Source organism: Manis javanica, chromosome 12, assembly GCF_040802235.1.
Source record: "Manis javanica isolate MJ-LG chromosome 12, MJ_LKY, whole genome shotgun sequence".
NCBI classification, from domain to species: domain Eukaryota; kingdom Metazoa; phylum Chordata; class Mammalia; order Pholidota; family Manidae; genus Manis; species Manis javanica.
Window position 1 is genome coordinate 8,448,195 of NC_133167.1, and position 23,852 is coordinate 8,472,046.

General features: G+C 40.9%; 2 protein-coding genes across 3 annotated transcripts in view; one reads left to right on the plus strand and one right to left on the minus strand.

Annotated features, from left to right (window-relative positions):
* SLC16A14 (solute carrier family 16 member 14) overlaps positions 1-2,509 on the plus strand; it is a 28,566-nt gene extending 26,057 nt beyond the window's left edge. Inside the window, exon 5 of the mRNA XM_017680067.3 lies at positions 3-2,509. Within this exon, the coding sequence (XP_017535556.1) occupies positions 3-154 (152 nt within the window). The 3' untranslated portion in view covers positions 155-2,509. The remainder of the gene's footprint in view (positions 1-2) is intronic.
* Positions 2,510-11,163: 8,654 nt separating this feature from the next.
* Positions 11,164-23,852, minus strand: part of FBXO36 (F-box protein 36) — a 74,873-nt gene continuing 62,184 nt past the window's right edge. Inside the window, exons 3-5 of one of the 2 annotated variants that reach the window (XM_036997774.2) lie at positions 18,464-18,636; positions 11,494-11,668; positions 11,164-11,395 (exon numbers count right to left, since the gene is read on the minus strand). In XM_036997774.2, coding sequence (XP_036853669.2) covers positions 11,388-11,395; positions 11,494-11,668; positions 18,464-18,636 — 356 coding nt within the window. In that variant the 3' untranslated portion in view covers positions 11,164-11,387. Of the gene's footprint in view, positions 11,669-18,463; positions 18,637-23,852 lie in introns of both variants that reach the window. The other variant, XM_036997773.2, reaches the window with a different exon arrangement.

The window sequence follows — 23,852 nt, forward strand, 5'->3', positions numbered from 1 at the left end:
AGGGTGGATCTATGACATCACACAAAAATATGATTTTTCCTTCTATATATGTGGTTTACTTTACATGGTAGGAATACTCTTTTTACTCATTCAACCATGTATTAGAATTATAGAACAATCCAGAAAAAAATATATGGATGGTGCACACGTTTAGTGTCATGTTATGTTTCATGTAAGATTTCTTTGTGGTACTCATGCCTACCTCACATGGTTGCTGTGAGGAGCCTGTGACTATTGTGGGAAAGCGTTTTGTGTGGTAACTGGCACTGTCATTTGTAAATGCCATTGTCCTTACTCCATTTGAAAGCAGAACTGCCTTTCCATCTGGGGAGAAGCAATACAGGAAGGTATTAAGGTATTAGAGATGACAATGTCATTTCAAGACAGCCTATTAAGTAATTGGTAGAAATGCCCTTCTAAAAACTATTCTCTCTCATCACCCACTGGACTAGGGCTTTAGATACAGCTTTTAAAACAAAGCTGAGGAATAAAAGCTTTCAACCCAACTACTTTGTAAGGTGAAAATAGAGTATTAACTGCTTCTGGAAAGCTCACAGATAAATGGGTTTTAAGCACAAGAATATGACTAGATTTCAGAAATTAGTTGTTATGGGGAGCTATTGATCTACCAGTGTGAAACAAAGGCAGCTCTAATTTCAAAGGTAATATATTTAGTACAATTAAACAGTTTATATTTTTATGAAAGAATTCTGCATCTGGGGAGTACAATTTTTAAATCTTCCTCTAAGAAAATGTATGCCATCAATCCTAATTCAATCTTAGCCAGTTATAAACTGAATCTAAAGACAAAACCTAAGTAAATAATAGTGATTTCCTTAGTGAAAGTCTTAGTTGTGCATAATCAAGGGCTATGATTCAGGCATTTTATTTGTATCAATGACCTCTTAGTTTATGAGCATGGTCTGGGCCTATAAAAATTTTTTTCCAAGTTTCTCCTGCCCAATAAATAAAATAGACAACTAATTATTGCTGGTTGACATATGAAGTTGGTGGTTAAATTCTTTGTAAAGTGTGTCGCTGATCCAAAGTATAAGACTATCAGGCTGTGAGGGTAATAAATGGAACACCCTCCTGCAGATGTCTGCCTCCCTGACATTGGTGCAGTGGTAACAAACAGCCCATCTCCGACGCTCTTGTTATATAGAGAATTCATTTCCCTGAGCTCAGCACAGTTTTAAAAATAGTTCTCTTGATTGATTTCATACAAAAGATAACTGTGATCCATGACATCAAATAATGCTCTTCCTTTATCCGAGATCTCTATTTTTCTAAGCCAAACATTTTTCAGACTACAGAATGTTCTTCCCAGAATCATTTTGAAATTTCTGGCTCCCTTGCTTGTTTACACATATTTTAGAGCTGTTTAAATTTCTACTCACAATTTGCTCATCACACAGAAAAATCCTTTATTATCATTGCCAATGTCTTGGGTCAAATTTAGCTGAAGTGAGTACAGACCATTCTCAATTATCCTTGGTAATTAGAGGCAGGAATGGTAGTAGTAATTGGAATCACAGAATGTTACCCAAAGCCTAATTTTAGCCAGCAGTTTGAGTTTTTCATTCCACCAAACCCTTCAGAACTATTAGCAAGTGATTACACGGACGGTACCTTTTGTCTCATCTCCATGATTCCTGGCTTTCATGCCTGGTGGGAGGGGTTGTGTAATGAAAGGGGCCACCAAAATAACCATAATATAAAAGGCAGCTAATGGAAAGGAGAAACAAAAGCATGGCTAATATATACACTGGGTATTCTCTCCAGTGATACAAAAATTGCCTGTAAATTATTATAGATAACAAATTGCATGTCCTACTCCACTGGGTTCAACACAACGAGACTGATTTGTTATTGTTACAGCTTTGGCTGCTGTTAAAGAATCCAGCTCTCTGTTTTGATAAAGGTAACCTTAAATGCTGAGGTAATGCTCTCACTCTCTTTATATATTTACTATAAGATTAGGATGATGAGATTAGAAAGCCATGTTGTCTGCTTTGAAACGATGACTGCGTTAACTTTCACTCTCTGACAACACCAAGTTAACCAGAGATGGTGTTCAGTGTTCTGAATGGTGCTATCGCCATTGTGTTTTGCTCATTGCACATCATAAATAGGAACTTTTTATCCAATGATCTGGCTTTAGTTATACTCATGTTAGACCTGTTTATGTTCAGTTTGTACAGTTGTTTGTTGATTTAGTGTATTTATGGAAGTGGTGATTATCTACCAAATCAGAAGTTCCCATTTTTCCAAAACAGAGTAAAATCTGCTTGCAATATTGACAACAGAATAAAAGAGAATGCTATAAAGAATTACAGCAAATATATTACTATTTCCTGTTTAGAATATGCTATTATTTACAGTTCTTTGAAAGTATCATAAAGGGTTGACTGTATGTTTATACCATGTTCTTTATAGTTTTCCCCTCACATATCCAAGTAATTTTTATTTACATACAGCTAAATAAATTTTGCCCTATTTAAAGATGGTCAGTGAGTTTTGTATAGAATCTTTGTTTTCTTGGCCTTCAGAGGGAAACTCCTAAAATTGTAACTGATGATTATCTGGTTCTTTGCCCTGGAACAGTTTTTCTCTAGATGTGGTCATAGATCTATGTGGAGAAACCACCTAGGGTGACCGTTAGAAGTGCCAAGTCCGGCTATTAATTTGAAATACACACACTTTTAATGCAACAATTGCATATCTAACATTTTTCCTACATGGGAGCAAAGACAAATGAACAAGGGTTTTTTAAATTTATTGTTTGTTGTATAAAAGACTGGGAACAATTTAAGTGTCCATCAATAGGGAACTGTTAAATAAAGTATAATATTTATGCCAATATTTTTCTTAAAAGACAGATCCATATGTAAAATTAGAAAACAGCATCCAAAATATATTGCTAAAAGGGCAAGATAAAATAAGTTTAATGTGCTCCCAATTATGTTCACTTTAAAATAACTGAGCCTACTCTGGTAATCTAAATAACACTATTTTGTGGAAAGTTAACTATTTTCCCCCAAAATATTTTAGTAAGAATAATGGCATTGCCTTACATTTTTTCAAATTTCTTTAATATCTGGCTTAACAGAAGATATTAGAAGATTAACAAGATTCTCTTATTTGCTTCTGCATTTAATCTGTTGGGATATGTGGTTTTGATTCATATACATGAAGAAAATTCAGCCTCATACATACATGTAGTTGGAAAGGGGAGGAGTAATTTAATACTCTTTTCAAATAATTGTGGATTTCTTTTTTTTTTGGCTACCACACTAAAACTCAACCAGTGGTATTCCTTAAAGATTAGTAGTAGTGTGGAATCTGACACCATTTCAATGAACTTTTTGTATAATGTTACATTAAAAAGCATTGCACTGTCTTGCACTTTGAATGGATCTTTTGCCCAATTATGATTTTGTAACATACTGCCTTAGTCATTTGGAAAATATTGGTCCATTAGTTTTATAGATCTTCCAAATATTGTATATTTCACACAATATTTTTAAGAATCATGTGATCATTACATGATTCTATTTATATGGAATGTCCAGAATAGGCAAATCCATAGAGATAAGTTATATTAGCTATTAGCAGAATAGCTAATGGGAAGTTCCTGCTAATGGGCACAGGGTATCTTACTGGGGTGATAAAAATGTCCTGGAACTAGACAATGGTGACGGTCGTACAAATTTGTGACTATGTAAGAATCATGGAATTACATACACTTTAAAGGGGTGAATTTTATGGTATGTGAATTCTGTCTCAGTTAGGACGTGAACAAGCTCATGGAGGTTGATATAAATTTTCCAAAATTCTAATTTCCTTTTGAAAGCTTCAGTATTAATCATTGGCAACAAATACTGCGGTTATTTTCTTTAAAGTGACAGCATCATTTTCATTCCTGTATCTGCCAAATAAAACATGGTGTTTCGTGAAAAAAAAAAGCAATAGTTCAGATTACAACTCAGCTACAGATGTGCTCGTCCCCCAAGACACCACCACTGGACTTCGATTTGCAGTCGAGGGGCTTTGTATACACTTCCCATTTCGTCGCACAGAACATTAAAAAGATGTGGACTCAAGGATAAGACTTAATAAGAGGTGATGATACGTAGTGCTTCGTCGAGGATATCCTCAAGTGAATCTGGCTGTTAGACTGCAAGTGCATGACTGAAAAAAATACCATGACATCTGGTATATTTTGGTGTCACTGCTTTGATGCATGCCAAGGCACCAGCTGTTTGACCCACCATTGCTTTTGCACCATCAGTGCAAACACTGACACAGTTGCTCTGGATCCACCGTGAGAGTAAAGAAAGTTATTTAGTGTTTTGAATGCTTCAGCACCATTTCTGTTTGTTTCCAAGCATTCTCAGATAAGATCTTGGATTAGTTGGTGCTGAAACTGGATGAATACAAGCAGAACAGTGGGTCCAGCCACATCTATTGGTTTGTCCATGTGCAAAACAAAAGTATAATCCTGCAGTGATGATATTAACTCAGCCTTCATGTTTGCAACTAAATCTTTAATTTAACAAGCTACTGTATCATTGCAAAGTGGTGCCGCAGTGATTTCTTTTGCTGACTCTATCCAGCAGGCGTTCAGCAGTGTCAGCTGTACTGGCATATGTAGCTGTTTGAGGCAATTCAGCACACTTACCCTGTGTGGTACTTTAGTGGCTTTTGCATTTCTGTTTGAAAAGCTGTAATGATCAATTTTTGGCTTTTAATGAACTCATCACATCTACATTTCAAATATTCCGTTGCTTTTTCTTTACACTGTGAATGATTACTCTCAAAATGATGCCACAACTTCAGAGGTACCAAGAAGGTAAGATTTTAACATCATAAAGCCAGAGCAAAGATACTTGTTGAGAAATGGTTTGTTTCAGTTCAACTTTTCTCAGTAGGTTTGTTTCAACTTTTTCAGCATCTTTAGGCCTAGATGGTGCAGCTGTGAGCTAAGGAAACAAGATTTCTAACCTCCCTTTTTAAAGCTAATGATCCATCCTTAAATATAATAAAGACAAATTACAAATTTTAGAGTAAAGTATTAAATTCTAAAATAATGTTTTATATAGTTTAAAACTTAGGCATCATTTTGAAGATCATTTTTAAATTGCGCTATAAAATAAGACAACAAAGTATACCTACTTTGTGTCCACATAGGAAAACTTCAGGATATCAAAATAATTTATTGGATGATAATGAACTTACATAAATTATAGCAGATATAACAAAAGTAATTGGCAAGAGCACAGTAAAAGTCCTGAGGACAGATTGAATCAGCTTCTGGAAATGGAACATATTTGTATCCTAAACTCACTACCTAAGAAAATTCTAGAAAACACACACAAAAAATCACACATCCACTAGTCATCAGAGCAGTCACATCTTCACAGGTTATGTAGCCTCTGGAAAATTCTGTTCACTTGTAAAAGAACAAGTGAAAGAGACACATAATGTCTTAGTATTAGGATGAAAATACTTTGACCTCACAGACTGCCAAAAGGGTATCAGGACTCCCCAGGAGTCCCAGCACCACATTTTGAGAAGGATTATGCTGGAGGAACCTCAGGTGTGAGAGGGCCTGAAGACTGGGCATGACTGGTTAGGGGGCTGGCACGGAGGCAGGGCCAGTGGGAGAAGAACGTGAGCCAAGCCACAGACTTGGGAAAGCACAGGAGTCGTCAGGTCCAGTGAAGAGTCTGAAACAAGCAGGATTAGGCGCACGATCAGGCTGAAAAGGTAGGTGAAGGTTGCACAAAGCCTTGAGAGACGATCTAAGAGAAGAAGCTGTGAAGATCACACTGAAAAACACCTTTGCAAAGAGGGCCGTCAGATGATGTGTCTCTGTGCCTTAGTCAAGCACATGTCTCCTGAGAACAGGAGGGAGCAGAGACTAACCCCACCCACCTTCCCACGCACTCAGAGGAGCATCTCAGAATCTCCAAGGAAAGTTTTCAGACTCTGTCACCTGTGCGGTCCTCCACCGCCATCAGGTAAGCTCCGTGAGAGCAGGGGCCTGCTGTCCTCTTCACGGCCTTCCCGAGCGCCTAGCACGGTGCCTCCCAGCACAGAGCAGAAGCCTGCCGAGCAGCCGGACGAAAGCCCTGAGACGGTGCTGCACGGCGGTGAGCTGAGCACCAGCCGTGAACAGCCCTGGAGAACGGACCGGCCCCAGCGGAGGAGCATCTGCAGGCCACCTGGGGCTGGGAACAGACGAATACTTCAAAGGTGGAAGGAAGCCAAGGAGCAGACAGGGAGGAGGAAGCCAGCCAGTGAAGAACGCTGCATGTTAAAGGAGAAAAGGGTAGAGCTGTGTTCAGTTTACGCGAGCATCCCCAGTGCTTAGCCCGTGCCTGGCACAGAGGAACCGATAGTGAACAGTGCTTGAAAATTAAGTCACAAAGAACTCTGAGAAGGGGATACTGGGTTCAGAACTCAGGGTAGCGGCCAAGGAGTAGCTTCAGAAGATGGCTGAGGGCAGGCAAGGAATTACAGGAGGAAGAGGCCAGTGCAGAGGCGACAGTGTTTAAGTGAACAGTTAGGAAGTTTGGTGACAAAGGAGAGAAATAGGATGACACTCAAAGGGACAGGATGAAGTGAGGCTTTTTTTGAGGAGAGACTCAAATGTCAGAAAAGAGAAGGCGTGGGGTACAGTGTCTGTGAAGAGGAGATACTGGAGATGCAAGAGAATGGGGAGGCGACGGGACCGCGGCCCCTGACAGTGGGAGAGGTGAGCGCTGCACATGAAGTGACCCCTGCCCTCAGGTGAGCGCTGCACATGAAGTGACCCCTGCCTTTGAGGGCGGAAGGAAGAGAAGGCAGGAACAGGGTCGGGGAGGTTCCGGCGAAGCTGTGAGGCTGTCACCGAGACAGGCTTACTGTCTGTAAGGGGGGGGGGGGGGCAAGGTTTGAAGGTGCACCGTGGGAAGTCCAGGAAGTCGACGGATGGGGGCTGTTACGGCAAGGGAGGGACGCCAGATGGAGCCGGTGGGGGCTTCCAGCTGGGCTCTGCAGCCTGCCAGCCCCGTGCACGTGCTGAGGGGTAAGGGGCACAAGCATTTCAGGCACTGAGGGCTGTGCTGGCCACACAGTCCAAAGAGGACAGGCAGTGAAGTACAGCCAGTGAAGGGCCACGGGGTGAATGGGAGGAGCCCGGTCACAGGAGGCCCACGGTAGGGCAGAGATCAGATTCACAGCAAGAAGACATCCCTCAAAAAGGGAGGCTGGCGTCACACCAGAACGCAGGGACTGCTGCGGAGTGAGCAGCCATGCGGGCCCCGTGGACCCGGCTCATGTGCACCCGAGGCTTCCAAAGTCAAAATGTTCAGGAACAGGGAGGCGGGGAGAGAAGGCTGATGCTGACCGCCAAGGCTGAGAAGCAGCAGCATTCGCCACCTGGGGAAGAGAACTGGGCGGGGGGCCGAGGGCCTGGCGGTGCACTGAAGGCACTCCGACGGTGAAGCGTGGAGAGGGTTGGCCGAGGGCCTCACACCAGCACCAGGGGGCCCCTTCCATGGTCGGGTGAAGGAGAACGAGGTAAGAGTTCCCTGGGAAGGCTCAGTCCCCACATGGACGGCAGTGGCAGGGAGAGAGGCCTGAGTTTGGGGAGGACCCAGGGAGCCACTGGTTCACTCAGTCCCTTACTTAGTTTTCCTGAGGGGTGAGAGGGTCTTGAAGAAGAACTTACTCCTTAGTTACTATTTCAATGAACTTAAGATCCTTGTTTGTAGAAAAAGATGAACAATAACTTCATCAAAAGCTTGGAATATTCTCTGGACAACTAAATCAGCATGGTCCCCTATTAAGCTCAAGGCCCTCCCCCTCCCAATGTCACAAGTGACCTCAGGGAAACCCCACCACCTTTTAAGGCTCCACTGGCCAAATGTGCTGTTGGCCGTGAAGGGGAAGGTGGCATTTGTGGTTAAGAACATAAACCTTGTAGGTATAGGTTTGAATCTCAGCTTTACTATTTGTTAGTTAGGAAAACTTGGGAGAATTAACTTGTCCTCTCTGAGAATAATTCTAGCTTTGCAAGCCATACAGTGTGTATCGTGATTACCTGCTATTGTTGTGTGAAAGTGGCCATAAGTAATACATCAAGTGTGTTCCAAGAAAACTATCCAGAAACAGGTGGCTGGGCAGATTAGGCTTATGCCATAGTTTATACACCCATGATCCATAAGACAGAAATTACATCACTTACCTTCAAGGGTTGTTGTAAGAATTAAGTTGGTAACTACCTGTTATTTCTTGGCTACAAAGTAGACACTCAATTAACAGAAGCTGCTGTTATTATTATTGTTATTATTACTTCTAAGGTTATTCCAACTCTGTGACCATGGATCTATGGCCTTCAGACTTCCTGATGCGCAGAACAGAGTTCACTGTTGAAAATCATCTGAATGGAAGTCTATGCTGGGGGCACATAGATCTGGGGTTTGACAAGCAGGAAACGAGGTTCTCTAGCTCCTGACGCTGAGGGTTCCATGTCACAAGGGCAGACTAATGCTATCCCAGTGTACAGGTGATCTCATTTCAAAGTAATAAACAGTTTTTACTGTTTTACTTTGTGAACCTGATAGATAATGTTTAACCACAGATGTGTATTTTTCTTTGGAATGGTGGTAGCCTGTCTACTTAACGTTCTTAATATCCAATCAAAGACATGCATTTCGGAGTTGAAAGGCCTGGATACTTGCTCGCTGTGTATCATTTTAGCAAACTAAAGATAAAGGTCATTACACTACAGCTCACAGCAAAACACTATGCTGCACAAGTGTTTTATGTGTTTATAAGGTTGTCCTAGGTGATTCTTCAGCATCTTAGGAGTCCATTTCGGGTTACAAATGAGGCCCGATGACCATCTTGTACCCAGCAGCTCAGAAAACACTGACAAGTGGTGACTAGGGTGTTGTCCCTACCCCTGATACCCACTCTCTCCCCAAACCATACCTTCATCCTAAGTTCCTGAGCCTACTCGGTAAAATAAAACATTTTGGGTTCCATATAACCGCGGTTTAATGCACATACTATACCAACCTGTTCAGGAAAAGAGCAGTAAGGGAAGTTGACATTAGATAAAATATATTTATATTTTTTAGTTTATAAAATTAGTCACATTGGTTGTTGTTAATAAATTGTTCTTATAACACTAAACGTATAAACCATTAGAAAATATCAGTATTTTGCTTTTACAGTTACAATGGCAAATGATAACAGAGTAGAAACACTTTTGACTGAGAAAGGGCAAGAGTATAAATGCTGTGGCATTTCACTCTGAAGTGGTATGTCACCAAGCGGATTTTTCTGTCCCTATGGAAGCTGTCAGTAGAGGCAGAGAGGCAGGACCCTGGCTGCCTGTTCCTACTCAGTGGGATTGTCATGTGGGATCTCACATGGGAAATGAGGCCCCGGAGAGGGGGACAAAGAGTTTCAACCACTGAGGATCCTGGTGCCATGCAGGATTTTAGTTTGATGATAGTTATATTTTGGCAAAAATAATTATAATCAGGTAACAAAGCATCCAAGTTATTAGGGCAAATAATTACTGAAATAATCTAGTAACCTAAGTTATTTTAACTATTACTTAACAATGGTCAACATATTAACTCATTTTTAGTTATTTACCATTAACATCTATTTTTTTATTTTGATTATTTTATATAGACAAGAATTTTCAAATGGCCGTTTTGTGTTCTAATGATTCATGTTGAATCTCATGCATGCTCATGAGCTTTCAGGATCTCAGGGAGGTGATGGAACAACTACACATGACATTTTTAGCTGTTGACATTTTGCATGGAAGTTACAAATGAGTGAAATTTCATATTTACGTAGTTACGTTGACATGCCAACCTGTGCATACACACGGTCGTTGTACACACAGCGTAGTAACCTATGTTCTGTCACTGCAAACCTGGCCGTGAGTCAAGTCTGGAACATCAGGGAGAAACGAGACAGGAGGAGCCACCCAGAAGCAGGTGCCCTCCGCCTGCGTGCCAGTCACCCGCGCCGCCCTGGCAATCTGTCCTTGGCAGGGAATGAGGCCAGGGTCTCTCGCCAATTAAACCTTTGCTTGGACCAAATGCACATGAAACTTCGACAGGCTCCTCATCTGCCAGGAAGCAGCTTGTGCTTGATTTCACAGGTGTCACTGGGAATCTCATGGGTGACTGAGTGCTAAGGGTGTGTGGATAAGGGTTAAAATCTGATTTGAAATTAATGCAGGTTTAATAAAAAGTAGTAATTGGTCACTAGAGCAGCTATGGGACTGTTCCAGATGGACGTAGGTGGGGAAGGCCCTCAGAGCCTGCCTCCCCTGCCCCGCTCAGGAGGCCCCACTGTATCATCAGGGACAGCTCTGCACCGGGGCGGGGAGGGATTCGGTTATTTTTTCCAGGTACTGAAGTGGAGGTTGCAGAGAAAAAGAAATGATAAGGGGATGGGACATTGAAAGCTACTTTGCTCAGTAGCCTAAAAGGAGCCATTAGATTATTTGCTGCTCTCAGTTCAATGTCTGGGGATACTTAATCAGCCCGAGAGCATAGGAAGAAAGCAATTTCTAAATAACCCATCCCACGGAGGTAGAGTTTCCTCCCTTACATCCATGCTTTGTTTGCCCCTCTGCCAAGTTGACGATACAAACTGTGCTTAGGTTTCCAGTCCGTTACCCCAGCCTGTGTTCTTAAAAATCCCTGTTATAAAATTCGTAGCTGTCACATTCCTTTTGGGGAGCAGCACCCTTCTAAGAAATCCTTCTAAGATTTACATGACAATGTGAAGTCCTGGGCAGTTGGACTATGGACAAGGTCTGCAAGCAGAAAGCTGAGCCTTCTCTCCAGCCATGCCCCAGGGCCAGGTCAGAGGTTGCCTGTGGGGAGGATGGAGCCCGGCATGTCCCAGGCCACCAGATGGGGGTCCCTGAATACAACTTGGGGGAAGGTTGTTGGATGGCCACTGCACTCACCAGGCCCCCCTCCCCTACCCTGCACCAGTTCCCTGAGAGGACACGCAGCCACCTGCTCCGTGGCTGAGTCAGTGACGCAACAGATGAGTCAGATGAACACGGAAAAGGTTCAAAAGCCCCATTCTCCTTTCGAATGCCTAGATAAAAGTGCTATGTGATAAAAATCTGCTAATAACCATTTATTGTTTGTTTCTATACAGCAGAAGCCTTTCTTTTCTCAGGGGTGTCAGGGGATGGGGAAGACATGCTGTGGGACTCTGGGTCCTGCAGCCCCGTGCTCAGGGCCACGATGCTCACTGCACTACTAGGTGGACTGCAGGGTCAGGTTCTGCTGTGCGTGCGGGCAGATACTCTGTGCTTTGCAGATGGCTCCTGAATCAGCAAAACCTCATAGTTCTTAATGAAAGGAAACAGAAGAGATTTGGACACATGAAAAAAAACACAACCATGACTCAACTTCCCAGCAGACAGGAAAATGCATCCCTAAAACTGACTGTCCGTCTGGTCTTGTCTTTGTTTCCTCTTGCGGAGCTGCCGCTGGAGCTGCAGCTTGTTGGTGAAGAACATCTGTCTCCATCCCATGTCCTCGGCCAGGGCCCTCATGTCAGGGGTGATGTGGTCACAGGCAGACTGAACGATCTGCTCCCACAGTTTGTCACACTTGCACAACTATGGGTGGAAAAAGCCAGAGGTGGGTCATGTCACACACGGCTCCAGCAAAAGTCATCCAGTCACTCACAAAGTCCCTGTCCAGCTCCTGCGGCCTGTGGGACCCGGGAGGAAACACTACACAAGCATGAAGACATGCCAAGCACAGCTCCTGCCTCGGACACTTCCTCTTTGAGGACAGAGGTGAGTGCACAAATATCAAAGGACAAGACAACACTTGATTAGTGGAATAAATCAATTCCTGATCTCAGTTAAGATGCAAAATGCAAGATACAGTTGACCCTTGACAAGGGTTTGAATTGCGTGGGTCCACTTATACATGGATTGTTTTCAATAAATATGTTGGAACAATTTTTGGAGATTTGCAACAATTTGAAAACTCATAAATGAACTGCATAGCCTGGAAATATCTAGAAAATTAAGAAAGGTATGTTACAAATGCATAAAATATGTAAATACTAGTCTGTTTTATCATTGACTACCATAAAATCAGCAGTAGGCTACTAATAGTTAAGTTTTGGAGAGTCAAAAGTTATACACAGATTTTTGACTGCACAGGGGGTGGGGGTGGGGGATTGGGAAGGGACCCCTAAGGCCCATGTTGTTCAAGGATCAACTGTACTTATAAGTATTGCATAATTAATTTATATACATTCAATATTGTATGGTTAGTTTCCAAGTATCCACATAACAAGAGACTGATAATGATGTGGTCAGCCGACCTTCTGCCCAGAGCCACAACTTCTCCAGTGGGAGCATGGCTTACTCCTGCTAAGCTGGCATTCATTTAAAACCTTCGCTCAAGCCATCTCTCCCCTGGGCTTATACAGCTGACAGCTTAGTTCACCACAGCTACTCAGCAGAGAGCCACATCAAAATAAACAAGCAGCCCTTGGAGACTACCAACCAGCATGTCTATCCACCCATTCCTGGTCTAGGGTCCCATCCACAAATATTTTGCTCTTAGTCCTATGGACATGTGACATCATACCACATACCACAGTGGCCCCGAAGATTCTATCTAATCCCCAAGCCTGCCTGGAGCACGACAAAGTGAGTCATCCTCTGAGAGTAACCTGGGAGGTTCTTCTGCAGTCTGGGCTTTAACCAGGTGCCATGAGGTTAAGGACAGACAAGGCCCCTCTGGCCTAGGATTTGCACAAGGCCATTTTGCCTTCCAGTTCGAAGGTGCCACAATTCAGTTTCCATTTATCCAAGTTTTCCTTATATGATTTTTCAGTTGGCACCATTATTTATGGTAACTACTCTCATTGGTCTCCTGCTACTAACACTATTATTAAATGGAGATTTTCTGACCCCTTACTTAACATATCTGCAAGTCCTTCCTGAAAGTAATGTGCTCTAAGAAGGGTTCCATGTGGGCCTTCACCCCCTAACCTGTGGGCCTGGACATGGTATGGATACTCCACATCTAAGGGGTGAAGCCCTGAACATTTCAGAGACCTTGCAGGGTGGGGAAGCCTGGCTGCCTCCCTTCTCTCTGGGAGGGAGGCCCTCTGACCCCACAAACTTGTTCAAAGTTGCTGGGCTCTGTCCCTCTGCTCCCCTGAGACACAGCACTGCTCTCTGCCTGCTGCCACTACCATGCCAACCTGTGCCTCACAGGTAAAACAAGCTGTGATACCCACCCCAAGCACCAGGACTGGGAGCCATCCAGCATTCAACAGCTTTCTGAAGGTACACGGAGAGAGCCATGACTTTGTCCTCTTACCACTCACTGCAGCTCACCTGGCTACACGCAGCTGCCCACACCCACCATTCCCCAACCCAGGCAGTCAAGCATTCTGCCAGCCCCACCCAGCCCAGCCTGGGCTCTGTCCAGCTTTGGTCCTGAGCATCCTAACTTCTTTCTGGGGAAGGGAAATCATGTAAGTGTATCTCTTATGTCATGACACCATCACATCACACTTTTGAGCAGAAAGCAGCCAGTATTCTTTACTGGTTCTAAAATTTACTTATTCTATAAGTACTCTAATAAGGGAAAAGAATTAATTACAAATAAAAATGAATAGCATTATAAAGCATAATTACTTAAGATCCTTTCTGTATAAATACCAAAACAAAAATGATTATATATTCACATAATGGTTACTGTTAAACAGCAACACTAAATGTTATGATATTGACAGTCCCTACAACATTCTGTTAGTCAAATCATTATCTTATCCCATCTTTAGTTTCTGTACTCAGATTACAACATATTCAAAATATAAACAAGAAAGGAAAACTCTTGGAAAATGTCTTAATGTTAAAAAACAAAACAGATCTTCTGAACCTCCTTTAAAAGATTTGAACTTGAACATTAGTGTAAATGGCTATCTCATTACCAGCACCATACATTTTGGGATATCAGTGTGTCTTATATAATGGAGATTATGGGAGAAAATAATGAAGGTTTGTATCAGCAAAAGAGCTGAAATTGCCACTAGTGTAACTTCATTTATGACTCATATTTTAAAATGAAAATATTTAGTTTTGATTTATATTATAAATTAGTCTATGAAATACCCCCATCTAAGACTCCCAAGCCCTAGGGCTCTTTTGTTTTGTGTTAAGTGACAGGTTGAAAAAAAACAAGGTACTCCTCTTATGGGCCCAGCTGCTTTGATTCAAAGCACAGCTACTTGTAGCTCTAGCTCCTCCTGGTGGTGGTGTATGAACTTAACAGACATAAACTATCAAAAACTGAAAGGGTCCTGGGGCTTATCTAGTTAAAGCCTCTCCTTTCGTAAATGGGGAAATTAAGGCCCAAGAGAGGATGGGCACTGCCCAAGGCTCATGGTGGAAGCAGATGAACACAGAACAGAACCCAGCTGTCCATCCTCGTTTCCAGCTGTTTAGAATCCTTGAGATCTTTACTGTGCAGTTTTAATATCAATTGGCCAAATTCTTGGACTGGATTCTTAGAATTGGGTTGCTGCAAAACCAAGACAACATGTTAAAAACACAGATGCTGGGTCCACCTCAGACCCACCAAATCAGACAGTCTCGAGTGTGCGCCTGGCACCTGTTTTCACCTGCTCCCTAGGGGCTTCGCCTGTGGGGCCAGACTTGGGAATCATAAGGGCGTTTGTGGACATGAGGAAGAATCTGTTTCTCCACAGCCAAAATGTGACCCAGGAGAGATTTTCTCAGTGGGTCTTAGAGCTATTCCTGAGGCACAGCCAAGGTGAATGCGAGTAAGAGGGGACATGGGAGATGAGGTGGCGATGGACGGCCTGGAATTTTGGATGCTACAGGACCGGTGAAATTTCTAGAAATCAAACAAAAATAAAATGCCAAAATAAGGTTGCTGACTTTTTAATTTTGCCAAGTAAGGATAGGTTGTTAAAACGATCATGTTTAATGCCACTACTTCATAAAAGAAGAAGCATTTTAACTCTCCCCAAAAGAAGCAGGCCTGACCTCCCATAGAGGATGGTCATTTAAATGGAATACATTTGGCTTATGTCCAGCTTCATTTTGCCCTCGCTGTTCTCATTTCATCACAGATTATAAAATCTCACTTCCACTGATGATGTCAGTTTGCTGAATGTGAACTTCTGTGTAAACCATTTTTTTTTCCAAGCAAGGAGGGAAAGAAAGAGATTGGATAAGAATAGAGTCAAGAGATTTTGGTTTTTGAAGGATGAGACCCATTTGAGAAAATGTACTGAAAGGAAAAAGCAATTGAAAGAAAGATTTAAAAATAGGAACTAAATGCAATGTAGTATCCCAGAGTGCATCCTGAAACAGTAAAAGAACATTGATGGAAAAACTGATAAAAACAAAGTCTGTGGATTTCCCTGTATGGCCCCGGAAGACGACTGGTTAGCCAGAGACGGGTAAGATTCCTCAAGGGAGGAACAACCTAAGATAGGCACAGTCGCAGGGGGGCCATCAGGTGAGAAATTGGGGATCAACAGAGGTGAGGCTTAGAACCTCCGCCCCCCTGTTCTGAGAGAAATCTTCTGCATCCGTGGATGTTTTATTGCCCTTGTCTAACTTGGATTAACACTTAGTCTACAGGCACACACCTGATCATCTACATTTGCTCTCTTACAACACTAAACTATGTTTTCTACCTTTATCTTGCATCTACCTACCACTTCAGCATTTTATTAAAAATAATAATAATAAAGAGAGAAATGTGGTATCCACATATAAAACAAGTATAAAAATCAAACAAATATTCATATTTGGACTGACTGTTTATAGTTCATAATGCATGATCAAAACCGAAAGTTTCTGTGATGACTGCCCTTGTACTGTTCACCATGTAACTTATTCACTATTTAAGAATTTGTTCTTCATGTAAGAACTTGTTCGTTATGCTTCAGAAGATTGGAGACTGACGAGAATTAGGCTTGGGGTGGATTAATGATTATACATTGTGCATTGACTCCCCTATACAGAATTTTATTGTTAACAACCATTTGATCAATAAATAGGAGAGATGCCCTCATAAAAAAAAAAAAAGTACACACTTCCAATTGTAAAATAAATAAGTAACCAGGATGTAATGTATAGCATAAGGAATATAGTCAAAATATTGTAACAACTTGGTATGGTGATAGCTGGTACCTAGAATTATCATGTATATAAATGTTCAATCACTGTGTTGTATACCTGAAACTAATGTAATACTGTGTGTCAACTACCCTTCAATAAAAAATAATTATCTACAAAAAAAAGAAAAAAAAAAACAAAACAAAGTCTGTGGTCTAGTTAATAGTGTTGTACCAATATTGCTCAGTTTTGATAAATGTCCCAGGTTCTGTAAGATATTAGCATGAGGGGAAGCTGGCTAATGGGTCTACGCAACCTCTCTGTATTATCTTTATAACACTTTTATAAATCTAAACATTTATAAATAAAGTTTTAAAGAATAACGACAAAACTGAAGAGAAAGGAGATAAGGGACAGAAAAGTCCCTAGGGTTAGACCTTGGAGCCCAGGTGGCAGGTGGCACTGGCCTTGAGTAGGAGAGGAGCTCCTGCCTTCTGAGATTAGGGGCAAGAGCCGGGAGCCGACACAGTTGGTTAATAAATTTGTCCCCAGAAGCTTGAAGTGGAAGCCTTTTTTTTCATTAATAAGATAATTAAATAAATGGCAAGACAAAAGAGGTAAATGATAAGAGTTTATAAATAAAGGGAAAAAAACAGTAAATGGAACACAGGAAAAATTTAAACTGAAAGCTTAAATGAGTGGTTCATATTGCATGGGAAGAAAAGAGCAGCGGCCTGGGACCACGTTCCGTCTTCTAACAACGCTGTTCTGCAGGATACTTAGGGCTGAAATCAGCAACCTAGAAAAGCCTTACTGTAGAGCACCAGGTAAATTATGAAGGATATTTTCAAGATGGCACTAAAATAATGGCAGGACATCGAGAGAGAGAATAATAGTGTGCGGAAGTAAGGAAAACCTGGAGAGAAAACAGTTGCTCAATGTAAGGAATAAATTCCACAAGACCCTGCAGTGGCTGCTATTTCCTGCCCTGGCAGAAGCTTTCAGTAGATCCCCATTAGTATATTTTATTTACTTAAAATTCTCTTTCTCTGAAAGTGTGAATAATCAACTTCTCATCAACAGCAAATACAAAATCTTTAATACATTTTCTAATGGCAAAAAAAATATACAAGGATTACTCACACTTGTTTCCGGCTCTCCATTTTTAGGGGGAAAAAAATCAAGTAAAAATATGTTTTTTTATTCTCAAAAGGGATATATTAAGCAATACAGATTATACTTAATCTTATATATAATGCTTAAATTAATATATAACAATCAAGAAATTGTATTGCATTGTCGTGAAAAATGTTGACTTTTCAGATAATAAGATTATGATTTGAATCATCTTGGGCAATGCTGCACGCTCTTTTAGAAATGAACATTGGCCTGTTTATATTACATCTAAATATGGAGTAAATTACGGTTCTTTGGTTGCAAACAACAGACTCCAACCCAGATTAAGTTAAACCAGAAATGGATTTAGCGGAAGGATGGTGTGTGTGTTTGGGAAGAGCTAGCGGAGCAGGAGCCCAGACTCCCTCCGGGATCCAGGGGGAGGAGTTGGTAATAGTTGCATCAGGGCTCTCACTTTGGGTGGATCAGCCCCAAGCGCGTGCTCCGTGTGTCATTCTGCTGAGGATTCAAAGGAGTGCGAGAGAGTCCATTTGGTCAGCTGGGGGCACTCTGATGAACAATCCCCCTAAACCTTCCACACTGGGAGACAGGTAATTCAGCAAAGGGTTATTATTGGCAGAAATGGAAATGGATGGGGTAACCCTACTTGCGTTATTCTTATGCAGTCATATCTCTGCCTGAGCTGTTGTCTTGCGTTGGAATGCCCCCTGACCTGGAATGCCTCTAGTCTGCTAGACCACCTATGGGGAAATGAACTCATTTTCCCCTCAAAACCCAGATAAATTAACCCCTGCTGGGAAACCAAGCAGAGGAAATCACTTGGCACTGTCTTTATACCTCATACACACACCCTTTGTTGAACTGTATTATAATGTATTGTATTATATTGTATTATAATGGAAACTGTAATATAATGGATCTGCCAGTGGCTCTCTCCTATTGGACTTTAAATTCCTGGAGAGCAGGAATAATGTCTTCTCCTCTCTACTGCTTTTGTGCTTAGGACAGTGCCCTGCCATTAAAGTAAGTATTCAACAAATGCTTGCTGAATAAACGCAAACAATAAACCACTGCTATGTTACAAAAGAAAAAGAAAACTTTGAGGGAGCACAAGGAAAACTATATAGACACCAAATAATTAACTGTTACCTTTCCAAATCTGTGTGATGTTTGAGAAAGCCTGGCAATATCTTCAAGATCCAGATAAGAAATGATATTCAGGAGCAAACTGTCCGAGAGCCGTTCAAAGAAGTCAAATTTACCTTCGCATAAATTGCAGATATAGTCTAATATTCTTGCACCAAATATTAAGGCAATTTGAACTGTAATTCAAAGAAACCAACAAACCAACATGGTTATCATGTACAGTGGCAAAACAACTCTGATCAGCCCCAGTAAGGCACATGCTGAGTCATCCCTGTCACCAAACTGCCTTTGGGACCAGTGCCACGAATTTGTGAGGACTTTGTTTCTGACTGCACTCTCCCTGCCTGGAGATCAGAATCTTTTCAGGGCACTCAAGGTTTAACACAGTGATGGGCTGTATCCCTTGATGCCATCAGCACCAAATTCCAGTCTAGACACCTGGCTTAACAGCTCTCGGCACCATCCTCATCCCCATCCTCGCAGTGTCCCCAGTGCCAGGCCATGTGGTCTCCCTGACACCCACTCCTCTCTCCAGACTGGTCGGAAACATTAATGTCTTTAAATTTTAATTGATTTTTGTTCTCATTGTTTTATGTTGTTTCTCCTGCAAACTTTCTTCCTTCCTCTTTACCTGCTTTCCCCCATCTTTACACACTAGGAGAAAACTAGTAGGCAAAGAGAAACACAGGTGACTATGTCATGAAAATTGTGTTCAATTTTGCCTAATATTTTCCATACCTTTTCAGTTACTTTCAAATTAAGAAATAGTGCCCAAAGAATCATCTGACATGACAGTCTACCTCAACATGTAAAATGAAGGAGAAAAACAGTTTGTTTCTTTCTAACCCAGAATAACCAAGAAACGGCTAACCAATAGGAAAACACGTTTGGAGGGATACGTGCTCAAATTTAAAGTGGTTAAGTCTGGGTGGTGACTTTTCTTCCTTTTGTTTATCTCTTTATCTTCTAATTATTCTACAATAAATCCATTATTACCAGTGTATTTTTTAGGAAGGAAGGAAGGAAGAGAGGGAGGGAGGGAGGGAGGGAAGAACAGAAGAAGAGTATTTCCTTTTACGAGTGAGGAAAATGGGACGATGAGGGGTGCATGTGGATTCTATGATCCAAAACCTGGGGCCTTTCTTAGTTTCTTGAAGCTCATTTTTTCCTCTTGTGATGCTGAAAGCACCACAATAGCCAGTCTTTCCAGAGAACCTCTCTTAGAGAGCGTGCACTCTCTACGGAACTAAATGTCCAATATTTGGGGACCGCCTTCCCTCCTCAGCATGGAACACTCCATCTGGCGCAAGTAGGGTGGAGCCGTCAAGGACACTGGGCTCCCTCAGAAGCAGACCTGAGAGGCTGGTGGTTCTCTGATTTCAGAATGGGTGTGAGGTACGGACTATGTTTACGTAAAATTTCTGATTGTGCTACCATGGAAGAGCCAGCCATATCAGATTTCTCTCCAAAATTAGTCCAGCTTTGTAAAGGCATTAAAGGGTCTTAGTTGCTTCTGAATTCCAAGTGCTTCCAATTCAAAGCACCTCTAAAGTCCAAGGGCTTTCATGGGGGGAAAAATACCAAAAGCAAAACCTTTGAAGAATAAGCATTGTGGAGACCTCCTGGTCCACCAGCAGAATAAGAAGAAAAAGCAGTGCTTATTTACTGAGGGGAAAAAAACCTTTGGTATAATTTTTTTTAATCCCTTAGTGTAGTGGGAGATGTTTGAATATTTTTAAATGCCAGGAAAACACACTCACAGCATATTTAGATGTGCTTTAGGAATTCTCTACCAATAAGGTCTTTAAAATGTAAAAATTACAAAAGGACATACACACGTTGGTATATAATGTGATAGTTTCAAAGCGTACAGGTATTGGGGCATTTAGAAAATGAATTTTATTTATGTTACCAATATTTATTCGTTTTGAAATAAGAAAAATATGTCAAAACAAAATCTATTTTGGAAAGTAAAAATCACTGCTTTCTAGCCTCCAAAATGCTCCACTGATTCTCTCTTCCCAGGTTCATTCCCCTGTGTGTTTCCGTCCACACTGAAGTAGGCCTGGTCTACGTAACTAATAGGATATCACATAAATGAAATCCAAGCCTAGGTCATCAATGACACTGGGGCTTTTGCCTTCTGCTGCCTCTTAACGTCTCACTCCAGAAGAAGCTGACAGCCATGCCCTGACATTTTTTGGCAGCACTCTGGAATGGGGAAAGAAATTGACATCTGCCCACGACCACCAATGATCTGTCAGCCACGCATGCGAGTCCTCGTGGAATTGTTGCCAGCAGCCCCGGTCAAGCCTTCGGATGACTGAGACTCCATGCAACCCCATACCAGACCCTGAATCAGAACAACTGAGTTTGGACAGCTAAGCCACCCCCAAATACCTGACCCACAGAAAGTGAGTTATAAACATTTATTATTGTTTTGTGCCATTATGTTTTGGGATAATTTGTTACATGATAATAGATAATAAAGATTTGGGTATCTTCAAGTTTTGTGGTGCCATAGTGGAAACCTGAAATGTGAGAATGGCTTTGAAACGGGAAAATATATGAAAAATTTGGGTAAGTTTGAGGAAAGTGTCAAGGGAAATACCAAAGAAACTTTGATAAATAAATAAACAGCTGTTATTTGTTTCTTCATGGTCTGATGGACTCTGTGGGGACTTCATAGGTGAGGGCTTAAAGGGAAGTGAAGAAAATACTATTAAAAACTGGAGGAAAGAAGATCCTTGCTAGGTAGGGGCAGAAAGTTTAGCAACATAATCATATCCTACTGTGACATGGAAAGGAGGGAATATATTTAATGGGTGTGTGATTTAGCCAAGGACATTTCCAAACAGAGCTAAATATACTGCCTGACTTCTTGTTGCTTAAAGTAAAAGGTGAGGGGAAAGATATAAGCTAACAGAAGGTCTCTTAAAAGCTCCTAGAATTTGCTGGTTATGAAGATTCTCTTTCTCTTTAGATGACAAACAATGCTAAAATTAAGAAATGGCTCCTAGGCAAAGATCAAATCCAGAACAATCTCAGGAACACAGGGTATAGAGATGAGGCTGAGAGTGTGGCTGTAAAATGCTTTGATAAGAAACAATCAGTCAAGTTTTAGGGATCCCAAGAAGCTTAAGTTTATTGTCAGCTGGGAGACAAAGGCAGAAACCCAAGCTAGAGATGGGCTTTTCTCAAAAAGATGTATGGGTGTGGTTTTGTCCAGTGGGGTGAACCCCAATAAGAATAACAGACAACACGTGAACTTTCTAAGAGAACTCTTTTGGCAGAAACACTGCCTGCCAGTTTGGAATGAAGGGGTCAGAGGCAATGCAGAAGGAAAAGACAGCTTTGGACCCCCAAACTCCTACAAGCAGGAAGGAGGCTGAGAAAACTACACCTGCAAACATGGGCTACCTTTTGTGGGAAAGTAAGGATGACTCAGAAGATCCAAAAGCCCAGTGGGTGAAGCCAAGAACCATGAAGAATTAGTGCCAGATCGTGAGCTCTAATCAAGAACTGGCAGCCTATGCCCACTTAACTTCAGAATTCCTACACGCCCTGACTCCCTGGGGCTCTCATTTCCCCACCTTTTCAAGAGCTGCTCAGACAGTGGTTCTCTCAGGCCAGCCTGAGAGAGAGAGAGGAAAACACAGCAGAAAGGAAATAGAAACAGTAAAGCAAAGAAGAAGCAAGATAGGATGAAAGACAATGGAAAATAAGAGGACTGGAAATTACAGGCATATTAGTAATCACAATAAATGTAAATGAACTAATCATGCCAGTTAAAAGACCCTCAGATAAACAGCACATTCATACACACACAAACAGTTCTGGCAATATGCTGTTTATAAGAGATATGCTTAAAAAATAATGATGTGGAAAAGTGAAAATAACAGAATGGAAAAAAATAGACCAATGCAAACCAAAAGAAAGCTGAATAATTATATTAATACAAAATATACTTTAAAGTAAAAGTCACTATTGGTGACAAGGAAGACAACTATTTATTGGTAAAAGGAATAATTCACTAGGGAGATTTAATACTTCTAAACTAATATATGCCTATCAAAATATAAGAGCAATCACTGACGGAGTTATGATAAAAAATGATAAATCCTCCATTACAGTGGGAGATTTTATACTTGACACACCAAACAGATATAGAATATTTGAATAACACTATTAATAAGATTTATTCAATGGACATTGCTATAGAAAAACAAAGATCAAATATTAATGAGCTATGCATCCAAATAAAAAATTGATTACCTCCCCAAATTAGAAGATATAAAGAGCAAAAATTAATAAAATAAAAAAGAAACAATTAAGAGGATCAAGGAAGCTAAAATGTTAATTTAAAACATAACTTTTCAAATATAAGCAAGGAAAAAAAGGACCAAAGCATAACTTAGTGCTGTCAGAAATAAAACAGAGAATATAACTGATTACAACAGGAACTTAGGAAAATCATTACACCACGTAATTCAAAATCAAGCAAGTCAGAATAATCCTTCAGAAATATATAATTTACCAATTCTAACTCAAGAATAGAAAACCTGAGAAACTATAGTAAATAAATTGAAGCTACTGATTGATTTTTAAAAAACCTCAAGTAAAGCTTAAGTTCTACACTGCTTTATAGGTTAGCCTCATAAGTTCTCAAGGAATAGACAATCCATATCTTATACAACTTGTTCCAAAGAAAACAAATAGAAGGAAACTCAAACTATGAGGTTGCTCAAACTGGTGATGCTGGTAGTCAAAAAGAAAATTGCATATGAAATATTACTTAGGAACATACATGAAAAAAATTCTAAATAAAATATTAAGCAATTGAATCTATCAACAGACTAAAAAATAAGTAAGTTGTGACCAGTAGAGTCAATCCCAGGATGATCCAAGGATGGAATAACACTGGAAGATATATTAATATCATTCACCATGCTAGCAGATAACAGGAAAAAAGTGATCATCTCAAACAGGTAGAAAAATTTTCATATAATTCTAACCCCTACTTATAAATAAAAATTTTTATAAAACTAATAACAAAAGGAAACTTCTTTAATCTGATAACCTAATATAGCCTAATTAGCAAAACCTAATAATAGTAGCAATAACAATAACATGGATTTGTATAGTATCCAGTATTTGCCAGATAGAGCTCTAATATGTATTACACAGTGTGTGTACCATATATATAGTCATTCAATCTTCACAGTAACTCTATGAGATGGGTACTATTATTATTCCCCTCTTAAAAAGAAAAAGATGAGGAACAGAGAGGGTAAGTGGCTTGCCCAAAGTCACATAATGAAAAAGGTCACATATTAACAACTAGGAGACTGAACCAAGCAGTTAGCTACACAGGGTATCTCCAATGATGATG